General features: G+C 39.7%; 1 protein-coding gene across 2 annotated transcripts in view; it reads right to left on the bottom strand.

The window, feature by feature from the left end:
* Positions 1 to 26,577, bottom strand: part of EPG5 (ectopic P-granules autophagy protein 5 homolog) — a 129,632-nt gene that overhangs the window by 35,678 nt on the left and 67,377 nt on the right. For both annotated transcript variants that reach the window (XM_040264562.1, XM_040264563.1), the window contains exons 26-31: positions 23,543 to 23,714; positions 22,037 to 22,199; positions 8,034 to 8,176; positions 6,417 to 6,573; positions 4,011 to 4,205; positions 2,767 to 2,980 (exon numbers count right to left, since the gene is read on the bottom strand). In XM_040264562.1, coding sequence (XP_040120496.1) covers positions 2,767 to 2,980; positions 4,011 to 4,205; positions 6,417 to 6,573; positions 8,034 to 8,176; positions 22,037 to 22,199; positions 23,543 to 23,714 — 1,044 coding nt within the window. The remainder of the gene's footprint in view (positions 1 to 2,766; positions 2,981 to 4,010; positions 4,206 to 6,416; positions 6,574 to 8,033; positions 8,177 to 22,036; positions 22,200 to 23,542; positions 23,715 to 26,577) is intronic.

Here is a 26,577-nt window from a genome sequence, read left to right as displayed (position 1 = left end):
GCCTCAGGTGGCAAACTCATTTTATGTGCCATTGTTTGCTGTTATTCAAATTTCTTATAATTTAGTAAAGTGAACGACTTCAGATTTCACTATTGACTTGGATATTTGAGGTAAATTTTCCTTTTTGTTTATATAGTGCTGACTTTTTTTGTTTGGAATTAAACAGATTGATAACCTAATTTGTGGCCTCCTGACTTTTAAGGAAACGTGTGCAGCCATCACACACAGCCTAAAGCTGTCAAGAGATAGACTCAACATTGCCTTCCTACCTTAAAATTAAAAACCTGCAAAAGTTGGTGGGAAAAAAAAAGAGAGAGAACCTACTGAACGATCTGAGCACGTGGACACCTGACTTTCCTTATTCTCGGTAACCCTGCTGGGAGTGAACACAGCAGAGCCATCTGAGTTGGAATCTGTGAGCCCCTGACTGGGAAATGGTAAAGGTGCCATCTTTCTGGCTGGACAATGTGAGAGAAACAAAGGAGCCATGGAATAGAATACAACGGCAGAGTCTATGCTCTCTTCAGAAGTCTCATACTCATCTAACACCCCACTCCTGTAACAGGCAAAACCTAAAGCAACACAGAGACAGTATGCAAAAGCAGAGACCACCAACCAGCACTCAGCTACCTGCAAAACTTGCCTCCCAGAGGACAGGAACTTACGCCCTCAGGCCCTTACCAGGAAGTGGCCTGGATCAAGTAGACTACAGTGGCTCAGAAGGGCAGGTCTGGATGGAGTCATGCACATCAAGAAGATGGCAGTGAAGCCAGGGGAAATTGCAGTGGGCTCACCCAGGGCAAATGAAGACAGATTAGCAATGGGTGAAGCCCTGGGAACACTGCCATGGTGGCCAGAGAGGGATGGAACACCAGGAGGCTGGAGGTCACGGAATCCGACAGAGGTGGTACTGTTAGTCTTAAGCCTGTAACTGAACTACTTTCCCTGCAAATTAAAACTTTTCTGCTAAATCCAAGTCAGTGGTTGCCTGTATAAACAATTTAGAATCTCTTTAAAGGGCTTTCAGGGAAGGAAGCTTCCCTGGTATCCAGTGCTTTGTTAAGAGTCTACCGTGCAGTGCAGGGGATGCGGGTTCGATCCCTGTTGAGGCTATGAGACCCTACATACCGCAGGGCAACTGGGTTCAGTTCAGTTCAGTTCAATCGCTCAGTCGTGTCCGACTCTTTGCAACCTCATGAATCGCAGTACGCCAGGCCCCCCTGTCTATCACCAACTCCCGGAGTTCACTCAGACTCACGTCCATCGAGTCAGTGATACCATCCAGCCATCTCATCCTCTGTCGTCCCCTTCTCCTCCTGCCCCCAATCCCTCCCAGCATCACAGTCTTTTCCAATGAGTCAACTCTTCCCATGAGGTGGCCAAAGTACTGGAACTTCAGCTTTAGCATCATTCCTTCCAAAGAAATCCCAGGGCTGATCTCCTTCAGAATGGACTGGTTGGATCTCCTTGCAGTCCAAGGGACTCTCAAGAGTCTTCTCCAACAACACAGTTCAAAAGCATCAATTCTTCGGCACTCAGCCTTCTTCACAGTCCAACTCTCACATCCATACATGACCACAGGAAAAACCATAGCCTTGACTAGATGGACCTTAGTCGGCAAAGTAATGTCTCTGCTTTTGAATATACTATCTAGGTTGGTGGGTTAGTGAACCATAACTAGAAAGCCCACAAGACACAAGGAACAAAGATCCTGCATGCCATAGCTGAGGCCTGACACAGCCAAATAAATAAATATTTTTTAAAACAAAAGGTTTCAGGGGAAAAATCCATAATATATGTTTAATCAAATTTTGCAAACTTAGGAGTAAAACTTAGCTATGTAAATAAGCATTAAAAATTATACAAGTGCATTTCTGCACCACCACTCCCCACCCACCTTGCCACCTGCCGCTATAGGAAATAATGAACACTTTGAAGGGCTTTGAAAATTAGACTATACATTCTTCAAGTAGTCCAATACATCAGATCATTAGCTAATTCATAAAACTATTTCTGTAAAGTAACACAAAGATTTGACATAATGCAAAATTTAGTTTTCCATTATATCAATAAACTGTATGAAGCTTACATGAATAAAGTAAATACTATCTCATTTTTCAAATTGCAATAAAATTCTTGCCGAGTGAAATTCCAAAAATTAGAAAGCCTGCACTCTTTACTTCTCCTTTATTTCTCCAACACACTAATGGAAAACTGCAGGAGGGGGATAGAAACAGTGGGAATTTGGAAAATTTAATATTGCTCTTTCTCTTGGATAATATAAAAACAGTGTATCATTATACTGGGATAAAATTCATTTGCAAAATATAAGAGTCAAAAAATTGTTGGGGGGGGACCCTAAATGTATTCACCATTTTGAAACTAGAAAGAAACCAACTGGTAACCACCAACTGGTGGTTAAGCACATTGTAAAGGAGCAACTTCTTTCTATTCCCAAGTCTACAGTCACCAGAGTAAGCAGTCCCACCCCAGTCAAGACAGCTGCAAAATCAAAGTAAAGAGGTGCACGCAGGACTGTGGACTCCAAAGAGTGGCCCTGCCCAGCTAGGGCCCAATCTGACAACGGACAATTTTACAGACAGCAGCCTCTAGGGCATTATTCACTGAGCATTTTGGGTAAAGATTAGTAATTCTAAATTCCTGCATGCTTGTATTATTTTTACATTTTTAAATGACATCTGTGGAATGGTTAATGTCATACTAAACATTCACTGCGATCTAATCAGTCACAATTAAGACACTTACTTTGCATCAGCAGCCTGAGAATGTCACTGTACTGGTCAGGAAACTGGTAGAGAAGAAGGTAAGTCCAGTGCTTACAGAAAAGATTAAATGGCATCAAAATATCTTCGTCTGGTTCAAGGCCCCAGGCAGTAAGTGCCAAATGAATGGACTCCAGAAGCCTGGTACGATCAGACAGAGGAGGTTTAGTGGAGTTTAACCATTGCTTAAGATCGAACTAAAAAGAAAAAGAAATAAGAAGCAGTTTTATTTATACTAGAAAATTGACTGAAATAGAGAAAATTATGTGCAAATTAGTTTGAAAGTCAAAAGTTTACCTAGCATTTAGCTTTTCATAAAGATTGAAACTAAAATTTATAGAGTTAAAAGAATCTAGGCAGTTCAATAACTAATGGTGCCATTATGTCTCCATCTCTACTTTACTCTCGGGGTTCAGAGGCAATTTTTTTAGCTCTGCATGCTTTTTTACAATTAAGAATCTTGTTGGTAAGTTTTCCCTATAAAACAATGATCAGAACTGTGTAGTTCTTCTTCACTGGTCACGCTGCCACAAAAAAGTGGCTGCTTTATGGAACTACCTGCTTCTGGTGGCCATGTTTCTAAATCTGCATCAGTTTATGAAAATTCAGGGTGTTGATATCACCTTCCAGAATCCCAAACTATGCTTTCCCCTATAGAAAACTGAGATCAGTCTCCAGGTCCTAACAAATGTCCAGGTTTTATGATTTATAGGTATCAGAGAAGTACAATTGAAAGCAAAATAGCTAAGGCTCTGAATTTCTCAACTGGTAACATAAAGTCATTGCCTTGGTCTGGGTTAATAATATTCTATTTGGAACAAGACAAAGACAATTTGCTTAAATCTGGCTTATGCTAAATATAAGAGACTGTGACATACAACTCAATTATCAAACAGTTAAGGCATAAATTCAGGACACATTCAAAAGAAGGATGTACCAAATTATTACTATGAATATTTCAAAACTCTAAGAAGTTTTAAAGAGTTTGGGGGCTGATCTTTTTTATACTACATGTAGTGAGACTGTCCTATATGACATAATCAATGCATCCAGAAGCAGCAGCTACGGGATCGGACTACTTGAAGATGATATCAAACATGAAAAGGGTCTGTGCACCTCCAGTCCCCCTGGAGACAGAGCTCCAAGGACCTTGTATTTCTGAGGCACAGAGAAACAGCAGCAGTACCTACAGCTCAGTGACAACATCAGGACTGAGTCACACGTCACCTTGGTCAGCAGCATGAAAATCATATCACTGTTGTCCTCGCGCAGAAACTTCACCACCTTCTCATAGAGCTGGATGAACTCCGCGGGCGCAGCACTGGGAGTGAAGAAAGGAGACAGGAGAGAGCAAAGCCTTCTGTCCTTCAGAATGGTCTGAAGGACTTTTCTGCATTCTGATTTAGTGCCACTGATAAACACCTTAAAAGAATTGAAAAGGGAAAATGTCATCAAATTCTCCCCTCCCCAACTTTTCTTTGAGCAACCAAGTTTTAAGGAATAGTATATACAGCTAACAGAATTTTTTCTAAATGAAAATATGAAACAATCAAAAGAAATCTAAAATCGACACAGATAAATCTATCACTTTCAATGTAACCTATATTAAAAATTCTGAATAATCCATTCATTTGGTTGGACAAGTCAAAGAAAATGTTTAAAAGATTAAAATACTGGGATAATCTGAATCCAGAAATTTGCAGTGTGCCTACCATGATTACTAAATATCTAAAGTGATTCTGCACTATGTCAAGAAAAAGAAAAACAAAAGATTCTAGGTTACAGATTTTATTGAAATATGCTTTAAATACTTTTAAAAAGCTAACTTTCATAATTAATATACACCTTGTTTTAAATTGTTCTAATGTTTAAGAGTATTAGAATATAAGCTGATATTTAATTTCAGAGTTAGTAAAGCTTTGATAAATTTGATCAGAGACAGAAATAATAAAGGATAAGACTGATAGATGTGAATACATAAAAATTTTGACTTCTATATGGCAAAAAGAATCATAAAATTATAGAAAAACGACAAAGTAGAAAAATTATAACACGTTCCAGACACCAGGTTAACAGTCTGAGGAGCTCTTCAAAGCAATCAAAAAGCAAGAAACTTCCCAGCAGAAAATGCGCAAAAAACAAAAACCAGAAAACTCACAAAAAATTATTAAATCATTTGAAAAATCACACAATTGAACTAGTACTTAAAGAAATACAACTTAAAATAATCACAAAGCACCACTTCTGTTATTAGATTAGCAAGACCTAAAAAGAATGATCAGTCCTAATGTTAGTTCTAACATGGAGAATAATAAATTGAACGCTGTTATTACAATGTAAATAGGCATAAACTTCCCAGTCCTTTTGACATAGTGATCACACTTCTAAGAAATTATCCTAGGAAAATCAGTCTAATAATTTCACAAAGGCATGTAAGAATATTTAGTTCAGGCTTACAGCAGCAAAACAACCAACTTACCTAAATATTCATCCAGAGAGCACTGGCTCAATACATTACAATATATCTGTACCATGGAACACTATATATTAAATACCATGATACAGGTTTTTATTTATTATCAAGGAATAAGGTCTAAAATGTGTTTGAATAAAAAAATAGCATATGCTAGCTTTTAAGTGTGTATCCTTATCTCTATATCTATATATAAGAATGATATATCATTTTTACACATACACACAGATACCAATAGACCTCAGAGACACACAAGATCAACTATAACGAAATGTTAGCTATGTAACCAGTATCTCCAGGAGATTAGGATTATAAGAAAATTTCTCTACTTTATACTTTTTTACACTGTCTGTATTGCTTATAATAAGCACTCATCAATTTCATAATTAGGAAAAACATTTCCAAAAAATCTATTTTAATATCTGCTCAGCATCACCTCCCCTGAAAGTATCCAATAAATAACCACTCATTTAATTGAATCTGAAGGAAGGTACATGGTAGTATTTCTATATTTTCCAGCAAGTGGCATTCCTTGCTTTAATGACACATTTCATAAATCTGCATGGATTCACTGCCCTTGTCCTTTTTATATATCCATATATTTAAGAGTTAAGTCAAGTAGATAAATTGTGAGTAGCAACTGAGAGGCAGCAGTGGAGAGGTGGAGCAAGCACTGAATGTTGAGTCAGAAGACCTGGGGTCCCTCTTGCCTCCGGGGCTCACCAGCTGTATTTCTTAGGCAAGTCACTCAATCTTTAAGAGACTAAACCTTTAACACTGAAATGCTATCAATCACACAGAGTCATTGTAAGGATGAAATAAAATAATGAATCAAAAGGCATTTTATAAACAATACTCTCAGTAATACTATTATTAACACCAACAGCATACAATACAATTTGATATCTCCCTGGAGACTTTCATATACTAATAATTTAACATCTCTTTCTTTTTTTTTTTTTTTAACATCTCTTTCTGAAAAGCAGAATTCCATACTGGCAATTCTAACCACATCTTCAGAAGTCAACAATTCAAAGGGGCTTCTGACTTAGGTTAAGACTCTGAACCTGTAAGTGTGGAGTCAACTCTGATTATATCTAAGAGGCCACTGCAGGGACTCATCATATGTAAATAAGGCTAAAAACACAGGATAACCTTACCTGTCCCAAGATCTCAATGCATGAAGTAAAGAACTGCCTTGTGGGAGGATGACGCTGGGTCTCATCACTGACATAATCCACAACAGTAAAGAAGAGACTGATACCAATCTTCTGAACCCCAGGGGTGGGCTGCGACTGGTAGGCATTCACTAAGGCCCTGTGGGAAAACACTGGTAAGGCTACCGGTCTAGAGTAAGAGAATTCAGACCCATGGTGTTTCTCTGATACTCTCATTTCTCATCAATATCCCCACACAAATGTCACTTTAGAAATATTTCACAGGATAGCTTACAACTTGTCCCAACAACTTATTTTCAACACACAGAAATGATTTTATGTCCTCCTGGGGTGAGGGTGGGGGGATTAGCCTTTATTAACATTAAGTATTTTCATACATCAAAGTCAAAGTGTGCTAGTCACTCAGTCATGTCCAGCTCTTTTTGACCCCATGGACTGCAGCCCACCAGGCTCCTCTATCCATGGAATTCTCCAGGCAAGAATATTGGAGTGGACAGCCATTCCCTTCTCCAGAGAATCTACTCAACTCAGGGATCGAACCTGGGTCTCCTGCATTGCAGGCAGATTCTTTATTGCCTGAGCCACCAGAGAAGCCCAACAACTTATTTCCAATACACAGAAATGATTTTATGTCCTCCTGGAGGAAGGAAAATCAGCCTTTATTAACATTAAATATTTTCATAGTTGTATGTAATCCACAATTTTACATCCAATTTTTCCAAATTATCCAATTAATCCAAATATTACTCAATGTTGTATATTATATAAATACATGTTTTTAAAAATAAGAACCTTGATTTCTCTAAATTTTAAAATCTAAAACAATGACTTAGGTTGAAGAAAAAGATTTTTGTATAGAATAAGATACTAATATAAAAGATATCTCTTCTAATTCTTACTGTTTTGAGTTTCTTTTCTAGAAAAAGAAACAGCAACCTCTTGTTCACCTTATCTCCTCCTCCTTCCCAGACCCTTCCAATCTAACCCACAAGGTCTCAACGTCCCCGTCCACACCACCATCCTAATCTACAGGGGGATTTGCTGCTGGTGAGTCAACTTCTCCTTTCCCAGGTAATATCCTGGTGGCTTTGAGCTCCAGAAGAAACCAGCATGGATGGTCAGATGCAAGCCAGCAACTACCCTTGTGAGCCCTGAGCAATTCCACTGCAAACTTTGCTCAGTAATCTGAAATGATGAGGATGATTTCCTGAGTAAATGTGCCTTTAATATAAAGCTTAAGCACTCAATCTCTCTAGGTTAAATTCTAATGTAATGTATAACCTCCTAATTCAAGGGTCAGCAAAATTATTCTATAAAGAGACAGCCAGTAAATATTTTATGCTTTATGGGCTATAAATTGTCATAACATTCAATTCCGCCATTGGAACATAAAAGCCATACACATTAAATAAGTACATGGGCATGGTTACATCACAATAAAACTTTACTTATAAAAATAGACGGCAGGTCGGATTTGGTCCAAAGGCTGCTAATTCCTGTACTAGTTAACTAGTAGGTGACTGGGGGGATAGTAGCAAGTATGATTGCTAGCAGTAATAACTAACTAGTATTTTAAATTATAGCGCCCTCAAAACTTACGTAATCAAGTTTTCAGCATGCACAGCAGCCTCCACAATATTAAGTGATGGTGGTTTAGCAGCTTCTGCTTGCAACTGCTTCACTTCTTTTCGCAAAACATGAAGCTGTTGGCTTATTGCTTCATTCTTATGCATACCTTCAAACTAAGAAAAATTAGAGTGGTCAACAGATTTATTTGCCCCTACAGGTTTCCAGAGCAGACACTTTATTACAAATATCCTGGGTATTTGTCAGAGAGAATATTATTACAACTAATACTGTAATTCAAAATTCTCAGTTGAACCTGAGGAGGATGGGGGAAAAAATGTCAAGAAAACTATTTAAGAATCTCAAGCTTTTCATGAAGAATCAAACTTGAATTAGTTTGTTGCCGGTTCAGAGCTTTTTTTGGTCGGCTACATTCTATGCCACTTCAATGCTCCAATTCTCATCAAAAATAAATGCAATGGCTTCCACCACTCGGGCTTTTCTGGAGGCACATCAAACCCCCTTCTGTGGACCATCCCTCCCCAGAGCTCCCGATCCAGAAGCACACATAATTTGACACTGGGGCTGCAGGTCTCATCTGCGCAAAACCATAAAAACAGGAGGACACAAATCTGTTAATAAAACAACTGGAAGAAGAAAAGATATATATTTATAAAAGAAACACCAAAAATAAGATAAAATATGAGAAATGACCAAATCAGTTGCATGCTGAGGAAGGAGCAATTGACTAATTCAGTGGTTCTTGAAATCTGGTCTTTTGATAGAGTTTTACTGATTCTCAGCAAAGATGTGAAAAATAAGAATTTATCGAGGTTTTAAAAAATAACTAAAGTTATTTCAACTTTTTAGAACTATCCTATCAAGATGGTAGAGTAGAAGGACATGTGCTCATCTTCTGCAAGAACACCAAATTGCAACTAGCTACTGACCCATCACGGACAGGAGTATTTTAGAATTTACCAAAAAAAAGATACTCCATGTCAAAGAACAAAGGAAAAGTGGCAATGTAGGAGGGATGCAATCACATTTAAATCAAACCCCACACCCTCCAGAGACTCTTGGAGGGCACAAATACTTGTGCACACCAGGACGCAGGGTAAAGGGGCAGTGAACCCCACAGACTTAGCCAGACCTGCCTGTGAGTGTTTGAGGATCTTGTGTGGAAGTGCTGGTCAACAATGGACTGCCACAGGGACAGGGGCACTGGCAGCAGCAGTTCTGGAAAGCTTGTGTCACATTAAGTCCTTTTGGAAGACAACTCCAGCCCTACCATAGAGCCTGGGCCACCTCAGGCCAAACAACTAACAGGGAGGGAGCATAGCTCCACCCGTAAGTAGAAAACTGGATTAAAGATTTACAGAACATGACCCTGCTCACCACACCAAGATTCAGTTTTACCCACAGCCAGTCCCTCCCATCAGGAGGTTTGCACAAGCCTCTTATCCTCATCCATCAGAGGGCAGACAGAAAAAGCAAGAACTACAATCCCATGGCTCCCAGAATGAAAACCACAATCATAGAAAACTAACCAAAATGGTCACATGGATCCAGCCTTGTGTAACTCAATGAAGCAATGAGCCATGCGGGGCAGGGCCACCCAAGATAGACTGGACATGATGGAGAGTTCAGAAAAAGATGGTCTACTGGAGAAGGGATTGGCAAACCACTTCAGTATTCTTATCTTGAGAATCCCAGAAACAGTATGAAAGGGCAAAAAGATAAGATAAGACCCCCAGGTCAGCAGGTGTCCAATATGCTACTAGGGTACATTGGAAATCTGGTCCCATCACTTCATGACAAACAGAAGGGGGAATAGTGGAAGCAGTGACAGATTTCCTCTTCTTGGGCTCCAAAATCACCACAGATGGTGACTGTAGCCATGGAATTAGAAGATGCTTACTTCTCGGAATAAAGGCTATGACAAACCTAGGCAGTATATTAAAAAGCAAAGACATCACTTGCCAACAAAGGTCTGTATAGTCGGAGCTATGGTTTGTCCATGGTAGTCATGTCCAGATGTGAGAGTTGGACCACAAAGAAGGCTGATCACTGACGAACTGATGCTTTCAAATTCTGGTGGTGGAGAAGGCTTTTGAGAGTCCCTCGGACAGCAAGGAGATCAACCAGTCAATCCTAAGGGAAATCAACCCTGAATATTTATTGAAATGACCGGTGTTAAAGCTGAAGGTCCTATTCTTTAGCCACCTGATGCAAAGAGCCGACTCATTAGAAAAGACACTGATGCTGGGAAAGATTAAGGGCAGGAGGAGAAGGGGGTGACAGAGGATGACATGGTGGGATGGTATCATTGATTCAAGGCACATGAATCTGGGCGAACTCTAGGAGATGGCAAGGGACAGGGAGGCCTGGAAAGCTGCAGTCATGGGGTTGCTAAGAATCACATATGACTTAGCAACTGCACAACAACAATGCTACTGGGAAAGAACAGAGAAATAACTAGAAAGAATGAAAGGGTGAGCCAAAGTAGAACTGATGTCCAGTTGTGGATGATGTGTCTGGTGGTGAAAGTAAAGTCCAATGCTGTAAAAAACAATATCGCATAGAAACCTGGCATGTTAGGTCCATGAATCAAGGTAAACTGGATGTGGTCAAGAAGGCAAAGGCAAGAGTGAACACTGACATTTTAGGAATCAGTGAACTAAAATGGATGCAAATGGACAAATTTAATTTAGATGACCATGATATCTACTACTGTGGGCAAGAATCCCTTGGAAAAAAAAGAGTAGCCCTTACAAGTCAACAAGAGTCCAGAATGCAATACTTGGGGGCAATCTCAGAAATGACAAAATGATCTTGGTTCCTTTCCAAGACAAACAATTCAGCATCACAGTAATCAATGTCTATGCCCCAACCCTGGTAACTCAGCTGGTAAAGAATCTGCTTGCAATGCAGGAGACCCCTGTTCAATTCCTCAGTCAGGAAGATCCACTGGAAAAGGGATATGCTACCCACTGTAGTATTCTTGGGCTTCCCTGGTGGATCAGCTGGTAAAGAATCTGCCCGCTATGCAGGAGACCTGGGTTCAATCCCTGGGTTGGGATGATCCCCTGGAGAAGGGAACGGCTACCCACTCCAGTATTCTGGCCTGGAGAATTCCATGGACAGAAGAGCATGGAGGGCTACAGTCCATAGGGTCTCAAAGAATCAGAAACGACTGAGTGACTTTCACTTTCCACTTTCACTTTTCATGCCCCAACCCCTAAAGCTGAAGAAGCTGAAATCGAACAGTTCTATGAAGACCTTCAAGACGTTCTAGAACTAACAGAAAAAACGATATCCTTTTCATCATAGAGATTGGAGTGCAAAAGTAAGAAGTCAAGAGATATCTGGGGCAAGTTTGACCTTGGAGTACAAAATGAAGCGGGCAAAGGCTAACAGAGTTCTCTTTGCCAAAAGAACATACTGGCATACATAGACAATACCAGATGGTCAATACTGAAATTGGATTAATTATAATCTTTGTAGCTGAAGATGGAGAAGCTTTATACAATCAGTAAAAACAAGACCTGGGGCTGACTGTGGCTCAGATCATGATTCCTATTGTAAAATTCAGACTTAAATTGAAGAAAATAGGGAAAACTACTAGGCCATGCCTAAATCAAATCCCTCATGATTATACAATGGAAGTGACAAACAGATTCAAGGGATTAGATCTGATAGACAGGGTGCCTGAAGAACTACGGACAGAGGTTCATAACACTGTACAGATGGTGGTGACCAAAACCATCCCAAAGAAAAAGAACTGAAAGAGAGCAAAATGGTTGTCTTGAGGAGGCCTTACAAATAGCTGAGAAGAGAAGAGAAGTGAAAGGCAAAGGAGAAAGGAAAAGATATACCCAACTGAGTGCAGAATTTCAGAGAATAGCAAGGAGAGATAAGAAAGCATTCCTCAGTGATCAATGCAAAGACATAGAGGAAAACAACAGAATGGGAAACAGTAGAAATCTCAAGAACACTGGAGATATCAAAGGAACACTTCATGCAAAGATGGGCCCAATAAAGGACAGAAATTGCAAGGACCTAACAGAAGCAGAAAAGACTAAGAAGAGGTGGCAAGAATACACAGAAGAACTGTACAGAGATAAATCCACGCACCTATGGACACCTTGTGTTTGACAAAGGAGGCAAGAATATACAATGGAGAAAAGACAATCTCTTTAACAAGTGGTGCTGGGAAAACTGGTCAACCACTTGTAAAAGAATTAAACTAGAACACTTTCTAACACCATACACGAAAATAAACTCAAAACGGATTAAAGATCTAAATGTAAGACCAGAAACTATAAAACTCCTAGAGGAGAACATAGGCAGAACACTCTCCGACATAAATCACAGCAAGATCCTCTATGACCCACCTCCCAGAATATTGGAAATCAAAGGAAAAATAAACAAATGGGACCTAATTAAACTTAAAAGCTTCTGCACAACAAAGGAAACTATAAGCAAGGTGAAAAGACAGCCTTCAGAATAGGAAAAAATAATAGCAAATGAAGCAACTGACAAACAAATAATCTCAAAAATATATAAGCAACTCCTGCAGCTCAATTCCAAAAAAATAAATGACCCAATCAAAAAATGGGCCAAAGAACTAAATAGACATTTCTCTAAAGAAGACATACAGATGGCTAACAAACACATGAAAAGATGCTCAATATCACTCATTATCAGAGAAATGCAAATCAAAACCACAATGAGGTACCATTTCATGCCAGTCAGAATGGCTGCGATTCAAAAGTCTACAAGTAATAAATGCTGGAGAGGGTGTGGAGAAAAGGGAACCCTCTTACACTGTTGGTGGGAATGCAAACTAGTACAGCCACTATGGAGAACAGTGTCGAGATTCCTTAAAAAATTGCAGATAGAACTGCCTTATGACTCAGCAATCCCACTGCTGGGCATACACACCGAGGAAACCAGAATTGAAAGAGACACATGTACCCCAGTGTTCATCGCAGCACTGTTTATAATAGCCAGGACATGGAAGCAACCTAGATGTCCAACAGCAGATGAATGGATAAGAAAGCTGTGGTACATATACACAATGGAGTATTACTCAGCCATTAAAAAGAATACAGTTGAATCAGTTCTAATGAGGTGGATGAAACTGGAGCCTATTACACAGAGTGAAGTAAGCCAGAAAGAAAAACACCAGTACAGCATACTAACGCATATATATATGGAATTTAGAAAGATGGTAACGATAACCCTGTATGCGAGACAACAAAAGAGACACAGATGTATAGACCAGTCTTTTGGACTCTGTGGGAGAGGGAGAGGGTGGGATGATTTGGGAGAATAGCATTGAAACATGTATAATATCATATATGAAACGAATTGCCAGTCCAGGTTCGATGCATGATACTGGATGCTTGGGGCTGGTGCACTGGGACGACCCAGAGGGATGGTACGGGGAGGGAGGAGGAAGGGGGGTTCAGGATGGGGAACACATGTATACCTGTGACAGATACATGCTGAAGTATGGCAAAACCAATACAATACTGTAAAGTAATTAACCTCCAATTAAAATAAATAAATTTATATTTAAAAAAACTTAAAAAGAAATAAATAATGAAAAACAAAAAGAACTGTACAAAAAAGGTTTTAATGACCTGGATAACCATGATAGCGTGATCACTCACCTAGAGCCAGATATCCTGCAGCTGAAGTCAAGTGGGTCTTAGGAAGTATAAAGCTAGTGGAGTTGACAGAATTCCAGCTGATCTAGTTCAAATCCTAAAAGATGATGCTGTTAAAGTGTTGCACTCAATATGCCAGCAAAATTGGAAAACTTAGAGGCCACAGGACTGAAAAAGTCAGTTTTCATCCCAATCCAAAGAAGGGAAATGCCAAAGAATGCTCTAACTACCACACAACTGCACTCATTTCACATGCTAGCAAGGTAATGCTCAAAATCCATCAAGTCAGGTTTCAGCAGTACATGAACTGAGAACTTCCAGATGTACAAGCTGGATTTAGAAAAGGCAGAGGAACCAGAGATAAAACAGCCAACATCCATTGCATCACGGCAAAAGCAAGGGAATTTCAGAGAAACATCTACTTCTGCTTCACTGACTACACTAAAGCCTCTGACTACATGAATCACAACAAACTGGAAAAACCTTAAAGACATGGGAATACCAGACCACCCTACCATGCCTCCTAAGACCACCTTACCATGCCTCCTAAGAAACCTGTATGCAGCTCAAGAAGCAAGAGCTAGAACCAGACATGGAACAATGGACTGGTTCAAAATTGTGAAATGAGTACATCAAGGCTGTATGTTGTCACTCTGCTTGTTTAACTTATATGCAGAGTACATCAGGGGAAGTGCCAGGCTGGATGAATCACAAGCTGGAATTCAGACTGCCAGGTGAAATATCAACAACTTGAGATATGCAGATGATACCACTCTAACGGCAGAAAATGAAGAAGAACTAAAGAGCCTCTTGATGGGTGTGAAAGAAGAGAGTGAAAAAACTGGCCGAAAATTCAACATTCAAAAAACTAAGATTATGGCATCTGGTCCCTTCACTTCATAGCAGATAGATGGGGAAAAAATGGAAACAACAGCAGATTTTATTTTCTTGGGCTCCAAAATCACTGCAGATGGTGACTGCAGCCATGAAATTAAAAGACACTTGCTCCTTGGAAGTAAAGCTGTGACAAACCTAGACAGTGTATTACAAAGCAGAGAGACATCACTTTGCTGACAAAGGTTGGTATAGTCAAAGCTAACTGGTTTTTCCAATAGTTGTGTACAGATGTGAGAGCTGGACCATAAAAAAGGCTGAGTGCTGAAGAACTGATGTTTTCAAACTATGGTGCTCTCGAGACAAGACTCTTGAGAGTCCCTTCGATAGCAAGGAGATCAAACCAGTCAATCCTAATGGAAATCAACCCTGAATATTTATTGGAAGGACTGATGCTGAAGTTCCAATACTTTGGCCACCTGATGCAAAGAGCCAACTCACTGGAAAAGACCCTGATACTGGGAAAGACTGAGGGCAGGAGAAGAGGGCAACAGAGAATGAAATGGTTGGATGGCATCACCAACTCAATGAACACGAGCTTGAGCAAACTCAGGGAAATAGTGAAGGACAGGGAAGCCTGGTGTGCTACAGTTCATCGGGTCGCAAATAGTTGGACATGACTTAGTGATTGAGCAACAACAATCCTTTATTTCAGATTATATCTTTCTTAGTTGAGGGGGTTGTTAATATCCCTTTCTCTAATTAACTGAATGGTGACCTAAGTGATAACTACTTGGTTTGTGCATTTTTAATGTCCTTTTTGGCCTGTGCATAGATGCAGAGAATATCCTAGCCCCAGGTTGCAACCCAAAGACAGAATCAGTGTAGCAGTTGTGGGGACAGGAGGAGAGAGGGACAGCAAAGAGGAGCTCAGCCAAGTAGGGAGTCAGGGCTGAAGACTGCAATGTAATCAGACTGGGGAGCAAGGGGGCCTGTCTTAGCGAGACCTTCAGAGCTGGCAAGGGAATTGGGACTTATCTTGCAGGCCTGGCAGGAAATGCTGACAAGACCAGAACATTTAGAAGGCAGGAATTTTAAACCCTCCAGCCTCTTTACATGGTCTTCCCCAATCATATGGGTGAGCAGTAAAGGCTACATTGTCCTTTATATGCACCTTCCCAAACCCAGGCCTCAGCCACCACCACAGTGATATCCCCACCAGGCTTATTTTCATAAATTCCAGATCAAATGCTCCCAAAGTACAATAGTCCTGCTTGTTTTGCTTTGCATAGCAGCCCAGTGCAGCTCAACTCTTAACAGATGATACGCTGACCACCTACTTTTATGATCATGATAATAACTCTTCCATAAAGCTCACCAATGTTGTGTTAAGAATCTTCACAAAACTTTTCAAGGATAAGCCGTTATCATGAATCAAAAGGCAGAAAAGTGCCTCTCCAAGAAAATGTAATGATAATCACGATTTATTTTTATTATTGGAGAAACAAAAGATTAAAGACAATAAACTGTTTCCAGTAAACCACATAATGAACCAATACAAATACTTTATTTCAAATCTTTCAAGTAACAGCCAATGTTTAATAGCCCAAAATGTGTTAAGAATATGTGCATTGGCTTTTTGGCAAATTTGTCACCAACTACAATTAGACTGGGTCTTTGAGAGTCACGGCCCTTGGCTGACCTGGAGAGCAAGCAGCCAAAGAGAGGGAAAGAAAGAATCTGAGAGGAGGAAGGAAGACAGCAAGAATGAAGAGGCATGGAAAGACAATGAGTAGGAAAGAAGAGAGGCTCACTTAACAGGGAAATGCAGAGATGAGACTAAAAGCACCCTCTGACTACAACTTGAAAACCACCACTCCATATTGTAGAAATGACTTAATGCTAAAGAGTAAAGAAATTAATTAGTTCAGGAAGTTCAGACTTCCTCACAAAAACATCCCCAAATTATCATAATTTCCTAGTTTACCTGTTTTTGTTCATAGCTCCCACCTCTGTTAAAAAGTTTTCTTTTCTTACTAGACTGGAGGTGAGAGAGACTGAATGATCACCAGCTCACAATTACAAGCTGTAGACAAAAAGCAGCATGTTGGAAGCCCTTCCATTTGAGTCATTTTAAGTAGAAAAAGAAATCCAAAAGTTGCATGAACATGTGCTTCAGCAAGCTGTTACAATACTGTGGGGCCCTCAGTAGGTCTTTCATTTCTAGAAATGAGCAAATTTTTCACATGATCATAAATCAATCCTGGGTCCAGCAAACATGCCCCACAATACCAAAGTACAACAAAAGGAACCCTATTATAAATCACCCCATTTCCTCAGGGAATATCACTGAATTATTAGAGGCTTCTGTTAAGAGAGGCAACCACAGAAGAGGCACGTCCCACTTGCCATAAAATATCTTTGGCTTCTGTATACCCCAAACAAGCTATACATAGTTCAAACATTTGCAGACAACTGGAAATTTCCAGGGCTTTCCCTCACAGAAAATTCCATTAAGCAGTAATATATTTTCATGACATAATTTGAAATCCTTACAAAAGAGCCATTCAAAATTACACTTAAAATATATGTTTTAATTTTAAAATTTATACTTGAAATAAAAAATCATTTCCCATGAAACCACTGAAAAAGAAGCAATTCTATCACACTAACACAAAAAGAAAAGGATACTATGTTAATTCAGATTAGATTTGACTATCATGATCAACTTGTCTTCGAAATCAAAGCTGAAACAGCTAAAGCAAATGGCCTAGTCATTTCCCAAGACTGAATGGAAAAAGCAAAACTCTTGATTCCAACTGAACCACTTACTAGCTGTGTGACTCTGGCAAGTTTCCAAGCCTCTCTGAACCCATTTCATCTTCCTCATTCTGTGAAGCTCAAGTGAGATAATGTATGCAAAGTCCCTAGCAGATTACCTGGGATATGAGAGTACCCAAGCAAGGCATAAGAAATACCAGGCTGAGAAATAAAGCAATGCACTGAGGTATGACCATCCTTACCACTTTCCAAGACTGAAAGCCCAGGAGAAGCCTGTACACTTAAAAAGGTAAGTGTAGAAGTGTGCGTTGTTTAAGTTGGGATTTTGTAGAAAGCATCAAGCTAGCCAATTAAGCATTAAATTGGCCAAAGCTAAGCAGAATCAAAAGTGACTGCCAATTTCTGGTAGTAAAAAGTTCCAATTTCCATGTCTTCCACAGTCAAATAATATCTACAGGGAAACTATTATGAAGAGTTTGTATCCTCATTTCTTCAAACACATTCTTTCTGTGGCACTGACTGTGTTGAGACACTGACAATATAAACATGAAAAAGACAAGATCCTGACCCGCAGCTAACTCAAACTCTTTTAACAGCCACAGAAGTAGTAATACAAAACAAGTTATAATACAACCTAGAAAGTGTTGTGCTTGTGGCTTTCACTGACTGATTCAGGGGTGCTAAAAGCACCTATCATGTGCCAAAAGCAGTGCTAGGTGGTACAGGTACAGAGACGAATAATGACAGGAACTCTACTTCCCAAAGAGGTCGCAGTCTGGTAGGAAAAAAGAGCAGATGACTATGACAGCATTTCTCCCCAAGCTGTGATGAGAGGAAGGAGTATCTCAGTCTGACTCGAGGAGTCCAGAAAGACCTTAAGCAAAGGTGCTGACTGAACCACGGAAGGAAAGGGTAAGCAGGAGCGCAGACAGGAGCCGGGGAGAACAAACAACAGCACAGGGCCGAGAACAGAAGAAATGTGCATGCCACCTTTGCAGAACAGAAAAGGAGCAAGCTGCTCAAAAACAGAAGGTTGAGGGCGTGAGAGAGGGTAAATGATGTGCCAGAAAAAGATCAGGAACAGATTATGAAGAGTCCTAAAAGACATCTCTTTTTAGGTACTAGAGAACCATCACCCAGGGAAGCCAGTGACTCAGTGGTAAAGACACCACCTGCCAGCACAGGAGTGCAGGAGAGCTGGGTTCGATCCCTGGGCTGGGAAGACCCCCTGGAGGAGGGTTAGGGTAAGTGGAATTACAAAAAAAAATAGGTTTGAAGGATAAAGATGAGATTAGTTTGGGACCTACAGAGTTTGAGGTATCATTGGGACATTGATAGGATGCTAAGTAAGCAGGAAGTCTAGACCTGGAACTCAAAAGAGAGAATTCCGGACTTGACAAACAGAACAGGGGTCATTAACAAATGGACTAACCTTTTAGGGGTCATGGACTATTGAGGATCAGCTGAATCTATGAAGTCTCCAGAAAAAAAATTTTGTATACACTTTCAGGAGCTTCACTGACCCACCAAAGACCATTCACAAATCCTAGACTAAGAACTCTAGCACAGACAGAAGACAAAAAGCAGCATATAATGCAGTGAAGCAGGGGATCAGGAGTAGAACCAAGCACAACCAGTAATCCAAGCATTGAGCAGATGAAGAGGAGCCCTGGAAGAAACTAACAAGGGGCTACAGATTGAGGGAGACTAGAAGAGGCCTCACGACAGCATCAGCAGATGAGACAATGATGTCAAACAGGATCAACACTACTAGTCACACCCATGAAGTGTTCCCTGGACAAACGCATACATAAGGGCTACAGTTTCATGCAATTATATAATCTACCTCCTGTAGGAAGACTCTCTCCCAGTGACAGTTTCTTGATGAATCCATAAACCCTCAGAACTCACTTTCCCTTTTCCTGACAAACACCTCTCTTCCTACAAACTAAAGTTATCCATTTGTGTAATGGGTGACTTTAGATTCAAGTACAATCTTTAACAAAAAATCAGAGCAAACCTAACAGACTTGCATACATAATCCCCAAACTTCATGGCAGCTAGAGCTTCAATTTTCCTCTACTTTGCTTTCAGCCATAGACAAGGAGCAAAAAATAATTTTATCTTCAATCCCGAGATATTATGACCAGTAAGTACTGCCCAGGACAGCTGTAATTAGCAATTACTATATAACCTTCCAAAGAAAGCCTACTTAAGCCTCAAACTGCAAAAGCTGATTTCTGCCTTTACATTTTTAATGCCCCTGGCACATCAGCATCATCAGGCAAAATAATGGCTGGAGTAACCAGTACTGTTGATACTGATATTTCTAGGAGCCATCAGTGGAAGTTCCCAAGCTTCTGGATTTTTCCAAATGATGAGATTTCCCAAACTGAAAACTCACAGGGCAACAAGAAAGGTCAGCAGAAAATTAAAATGTGCTTTAAGAAAACCTGGATATTTCTAATGAGGTTATGGCCACAAAACACAGCTATTTTTTCAAACTCTTTAAGAATCTATAAAATCCCCCCTTTTTTCCTCTATCCTTTCTCATTTTTTTTACTTCTTTCTTCAAGTGATCTTAGCATCTACCAATTTTACTTTTGAAAATAAGCATAAATATTTTTGTGTTGTCTGTGAAAGCAAAATCTAAACCATATTCATTTAATTCTTGTCATATATCATCTTCTTTCTGATCTCCCTTCAATCAAAATTACTTTGAAGGTATTTTAGAAAAGATGTAACTTTTTATTTCAGAATTAACAAACTAAAGGTCATAAAATAAATTTCAATTCAAGGATTCAGATCAATCAAGATTATGATCCTTTTTTCTAAAAAAGAAAAAAGGTCACAGGTAGGCTTAGAGCTAAAGCTCCCATGTCTGCTGGATGGTATTTTCCATCACAAGACCCTGCAAATTAGTAAGAAGTCACACAGTCAGACTTGTTCTTTGGCTGGGACAGCAAATATTTACAAATCTTAAAAGAGTAAGCTATTAGCCAGAACTGGAAAAACATATCTTTGTACTTATCTCAACAGTTACTTACAAAAATGCATTTTAGGAGAATTCCCTTCTCTATACAGAATTAACAGCCTGACATAGATGTGTAATTTCAAAATATGGAAAAACACTGTATCTGTAAAAACACAGAGTGGTAATAAAAGGTTCCTTTTTCATTACAACCAGATGCATTTTCAACCTTTTTCCCACCAATTCAAACTCCACCCTCAGCTGGCAAACTTTTCTTCCTATTATTTTAGCAAGTGATCCTTCTTAAACACTTCTCTACCTCAGTCTTTCTAAAGCATTAGCAACCAAAGGAATAAACCACACTGAAACACACACACACACAGAAAGAAAAGTAACTTCATAAAGCACCTGGCCAAAGATATTGTCTTAATATTTAGGAATCTCACATTCCAGGTCGTTTCTTAATAGATGCATACAACTATGTTGGAAAAAAACAAAAATGAATTTTGAAAGTAATGAAAAATATGACTATAAAATTTATTTCAAATAAGACATTTCAGAGAAAATAGTCTCCTAGAAGAGACTGATGAAAGCTACATTAGAATTGTTAGGACTGGCACAAAAAGAAGGAACACTTTTGAAAGACAACCAAAAGTCAGAAGAAAACTACGTCCCCCAATTTGTAAAAGCTAACAAAAAAGAGGGGCTATTTTTGTGTGAGTGTAGTCAAGCAGCAGCCAGCGCCCCTCTCCAAGCATTTCTTTCCCAGCTCAGGAAATTCTGAATTCACTTGCAGCAACAGCAAGCTGCACTGCCTAAGGAACATGCACTCTGCCTGGGCCTTCCTGGTTTTGCCCTGCACTGGCACCATCACTTTGGGCATGTAACTTAATTGCTCTTTGCCTGTATTTCTTCATCTGAAAAATACAGACAAAAAGAATATCCACCTTTTGGTGCTGTGGTGAGGATAAAATAAGTTATATAAAGTGTTTAGACAGTACCTTGCACAAATTAAGTGCTATGACATGGTGGCTAAAGCTAACCTTCCATTTGAAGTCTTCACAATGTCACAGACCCAACTTTGGTCTGTTGACAAGCTCCACCCAAGTGATCTGCTTTGCACACGACCCTCCTACCTCTGTCTTCAGTGACTCCCCACTATCTGCAGCACACATTTTTACTCAGGAAGATCCCAGGTGACGATCCTTTCCAATGTGAGCTCCAACCTTTCCAAGGTGAATTCCTATCACTACTCCCCAAGACAACTGAAACAGACTGATCGAGCCACTGACCCCTAGATAGTGACTCCATTCCCACATTCTTCTCACTGAATCCAAACTATCATCACCAAAATCTTTTAAAAACCAGCTGGAGCCCCTCTCTCTTAGAATCATCTCAATGATTCCACTTTTCCTTTTATTTTTGTCTGTCTGTCCTGAAAGACTCATCAGCACTTATGGAAGTAAGTGATCAGCTTTGTGTGTAGCTTTGTGCTGTACTAAATCGCTTAAGTCATGTCTGACTCTGTGATCCCATGGACTGTGGCCCGCCAGGCTCCTCTGTCCAAGAGATTCTCTAGGCAAGAATACTAGAGTGGGTTGCCATGCTCTTCTCCAGGGGACATTCCGGTATGGGCAGCTTCACTCTCCCCAAAACTATTAAATGTGGGACATGGATGATGTACTAAATATTTCTTTCAGTCTTTCTCAATGATATGCCAATATTAGGAACTCAAATGAAATTCTCTGAACTATGAGGAAACTCAGTCTTACTTGAACTGTTACAACTGCTGCTCCTTGGCACTTTTTACCACTACTGCCTCTGCACTCCAAATGTAGTGTGGTTTGTTCTTCTCGATTAACATACTGCTTGGGCATTGTGTCCAACAGTTCACTATCCAGCGCAACCTGCTGAGATTCCCGAAGAGCTGCAGTTCTGAAAAACATCATCAGGAGAAGTTATTTTAAAAGTCTTAGGAAAAACTTTATGATAAGTGATAAAGGCTTCCAGTCACTCCCAGCCTGCATCGGTGAACAGTAACACACAAGAGTCTCACAGTAACAAGAGACCAACAGTGTGTGCTAAGACTTATCCAAACCCTCTCCCTGGCAGTCACTGGTTAACAAGAAAGTTAAGAAAGGAAGTTAAAGTATAACAACTTTTTAGCTAGAAACAAAGCTCCATTTAAAATTTGTGTTATATCAACAATGTTTTTTTTTTTTATGAACCCTTAAGTATACAAGAACAAAGGAGAATTTCATGCTAATTTAATCATCCTAAGGGGGAACTTTTTTTTAAGTACCAATGACTTCTTAAGGGTTCCCCTAGTAGCTCAGTGGTAAAGAATCCACCTGCCAATGCAAGAGACACAGGTTCAAGCCCTGGGTCAGGAAGATCCCCTAGAGAAGGAAATGGCAACCCACTCCAGTATTCTCGCCTGGGAAATCACATGGGCAGAGAAGCCTGGCAAGCTTCAGTCCATGGGGTTGCAAAAGAGTCAGACACAATTTAGTGACTGAGCACTCACATAGTGACTTCTTAGGTATTAGCAACTCAAACTGACATGTGGAAGACCAGATAAGCTAGTTTTCAACACTGTCCTAACTATTATTTCAGTAATCTGCAAGGAGCCTGTGCAGTGTGGTGCAAACACCACACGTGACACGAATAAACCAAAAACAACCGATGGAAAAAGGACCAATAATAGATGGATTCCTATGAGTTTTGCAAAGATAAACTCTTTCACTTCATAAGTAAAACAGACTTACTCCACACATACAATCCTCCTCACATGATCACAAGCTAGAATTAAAACAAACAGCTGATCATTCTGTAGCCACCATGGACTCAGAATATTAAATGAGTATTTCCTACCCTTCCATCAAGTATTTATGTAATTTTTAAAAGACTTTGGACATTTAGAGAGCAAAGCAGTGACAAAAGATAATAAATCTCATTCTGTTCCCTTTGAACACAGTCTTTCCAATATTATATGGTTTCCTCAGGAGAAGTCTAAGAAAAAATTTAGCAGGCACTACTGACACAGAAATGCCACAAGAAACACATACAATTTATAGAGTACATGAAAACCCACATAATTTCCATGTGAAGTTAAAAGATTTGTCACTACTTGGTTAACTAAGATAACCATCTGAGTCAGTCTGGTCAAATTACCCTCGTGGTGAGAAGGCTAACGAGGAAGCCCTTCGAGGCACTACTCATCAGGATGTCGCAGCAGCAAGCACACAACCATGTTCCTGCAGAGTGTGTGGTCTTACCTAGCCTGCTGCTGCAGCAGATTCAGGTCTGTGCGCACCAGCTCGGTGGCATCCTTCTGACTCAGGAGCATGGCTGAGGAAATAACTGGCACAGGAGGCCTCATCAGGTGCAGAACAAGAGGAGGCTGGGGGTCCTCATGCTTCCGCAGGTTACTTAAAACTCTTTCTTTAGCTGAAAAAAAAATTGTCATTTTGCTGATAATGGCTACTACTAGGTCATAATGTACTACATAATTACGTAGCCTGTTACCTTCATAAAGAATACTAAAGATCTGAAGAATAGCTCTTTAAATCACCAGAGACCTAAATGAATAAAATTATCTTCTGTTATTTGCAAGTTCTGAGGGATCACCCACTGACCTACTAATATTCTACCAGGAACTAGAAGCTTGGGAGCATGTTGTATGATTAAATAGAATTACTATCCTCAAAAAGTCTTGATGATAGTTACAGAGCTACCAGTCACAATCCTAAATTATTACCCTAGACAGCTCTGCATGACACGCTAAGGTGTTTGGACCTGGCACCAGTGCAAAAGGGATCTCGTAAATGACTCTAAGCAAGGCTTGGAAAGATGGTGGCTATCATCTGGAGAGTAGAATGGGGAAATGGGGCAGGTAGCAATGGCAACCCACTCCAGTGTTCTTGCCTGGAGAATCCCAGGGACGAGGGAGCCTGGCGGGCTGCCATCTATGGGGTCGCACAGAGTTGGACACGACTGACGCAACTTAGCAGCAGCAGCAGCAGCAGCAGCAGCCCAGTTAAGAGTTTAATGCAACCACATGAAATAAACGAGAAAGAGGGATGAGCATTATGGAATGAAGCTGAGTGAAAAGTACCATATTAGACCAAGATTTGATTAGGGGGGCTGAGAACAGCAGAGTTAAATTGAATGAAGACATGGGCATAACCTCCTATAGAACTTATACAGTCATTCATGGGCTTCCCTTGTGGCTCAGCTGGTAAAGAATCCACCTGCAATCCAGGAGACCGGGGTTCAATCCCTGGGTTGGGAACATTCCCTGGAGAAGGGAACAGCTGCCCACTCTAGCATTCTGGCCTGGGGAATTCCATGGACTGTCCATGGCGTCACAGTCAGGCACGACTGAACGACTTTCACTAGTCATTCATTCATTCATTGATTCATTCACTCAAAAACTGATTTATGAGTCCAAATAAGAAGTCAGGCACCACACAAGATAAATCAAGGTAAATCAAGGTAAATCTGTACCATGCAACTTTGCACTAGATTGCACATGGTCTCATACTGATCAATCCAAGTTAAATGTTCACATTTCTGTACTCAGTAGAGAGTTGAAACACAGTAGGTGTCTAATAAATTCCTATCTTCCCTACCTTTTTCTTCACTACCCTATCCACATACCACACAGCTCATGAAGAATGTGAAGAAAAATGCTGCCATGTAATATAATAGAAGCCAGGAAAGGTCAAGGGAATTTCAAGTCAATAAGTCAACAAAGTACTTAAGGGACTACTCTGAACTTCCGATTTCATTCCAGATATAGCATTCAACTTTCTATTCTTGTTAAGAAAAATTAAAGAAAATTTAATAGCCATGACTTTACTTGGCATAAGAAAACTTGTATTGTTTGTAATCCAAACAAATGAAACTTAACATTCCAAACAGGTCAAGTACAGGACTGTCCCTTATAGCTGGGGTTTTTCCACTAGAACTACCAATTTATGCACAGAATGTAATAAGGCAGGATATTCACCACTGGGTAAGATTCCTATGTTCAAATTTCTTTCAAGCAACATTAGCTCATAATTCTAAAGGAAAATGGGAGTGGGGAGGTGGAGAGGATCTTTTCCCATCCCAACATAACTTACTATGAAAGAAAAATCAGGAGTGATACTTTAAATACAAAATAAAAGAAATAAAAATTCAGACCATATTTAACTATAATCACAACTCTGGACCACAACTGACAAAAAGTTATGAAGCCACATATTTGAGAAAAAGAAGTCGGTGTCACAAGTATACAATAAACTATGTATGACATGCTACTGAAATTTTTCCTGTAATCACAATCCAATCACAAGTTCAATCGTTTAATATAATCATTACCTAACCTGCTCTCACCTGAGAAAAACCTGAAACTTACTGTTTACAAATCTAGGTCTTACTTTTATTTAGAACTGCAACCTGTACTGATTGCCAGAAATAAAATAAGGTAAATGGTGAAGAGCAGGGTCTCTGAAGCCTGCTCTTCAAAGTCCCAGCTTTGTGACTTGGGCAAATTACATAACTACTCTACACCTCAGGCTCCTTACCAGCTTTGTGGAGATAACCCTCACAGGGCTGTTGGGAAGACTGAGTTAATGCATACAAAGACAGTGCTTAGAACAAATTAAGGGCTTGATACATTACTAGCTTACCTTCAGAAAAACGATCGGCCTTTTAGGGCAGGGTTAAGGCAATGTGAAAACACAACGGATGGGAGGTCATGAACAGACATTCAACAGCCTCCAGATCTATAAACATAACTCTTCCTCTCATTTAACAAACTTTCAGGACTAGAAAATGAGAACTGATATGGCTGGGTTGAGGACAACTTTTACACTTTCCCCTATACCTTCCTAAACTGTTTAATTTTTCTCAATGAGCTCATATAATTTTTATCACCCAAACAAACAAACAAAAAAAAAGCCTCTTATTTCAGGGAAAAAGGAGGGAGAAAAAGAGAAAAATTTTAGGTAAGATTGTTCTGCACCTTCATTTACAGATGAGTCAACTAAAAGCCAAGAGAGGTTCTTATTTTTTCCTGATCACACAGCTTGTTAGTGGCAGAGTTGGATCAAGAAGGTATTTTTACCTTTCTCTGAATCACTTCAGTGTTCTATTATACTACATATTACAATATTTTGTTCAACAATTATATATATATCCTACATTTAAAAAATATATTCAGTAATTTAAATGATTAAGTGACTCCAAATATTATTTTCTACTTTTTTGTTATAAAGTACGTCATCAACTTTGCAGGTTAAATGAGTTTTCGTGGCCTAGAACA

This window comes from Oryx dammah, unplaced genomic scaffold, assembly GCF_014754425.2.
Source record: "Oryx dammah isolate SB20612 unplaced genomic scaffold, SCBI_Odam_1.1 HiC_scaffold_22, whole genome shotgun sequence".
Classification (NCBI taxonomy): Eukaryota; Metazoa; Chordata; class Mammalia; order Artiodactyla; family Bovidae; genus Oryx; species Oryx dammah.
This window is presented reverse-complemented; position numbering and strand designations above follow the sequence as displayed.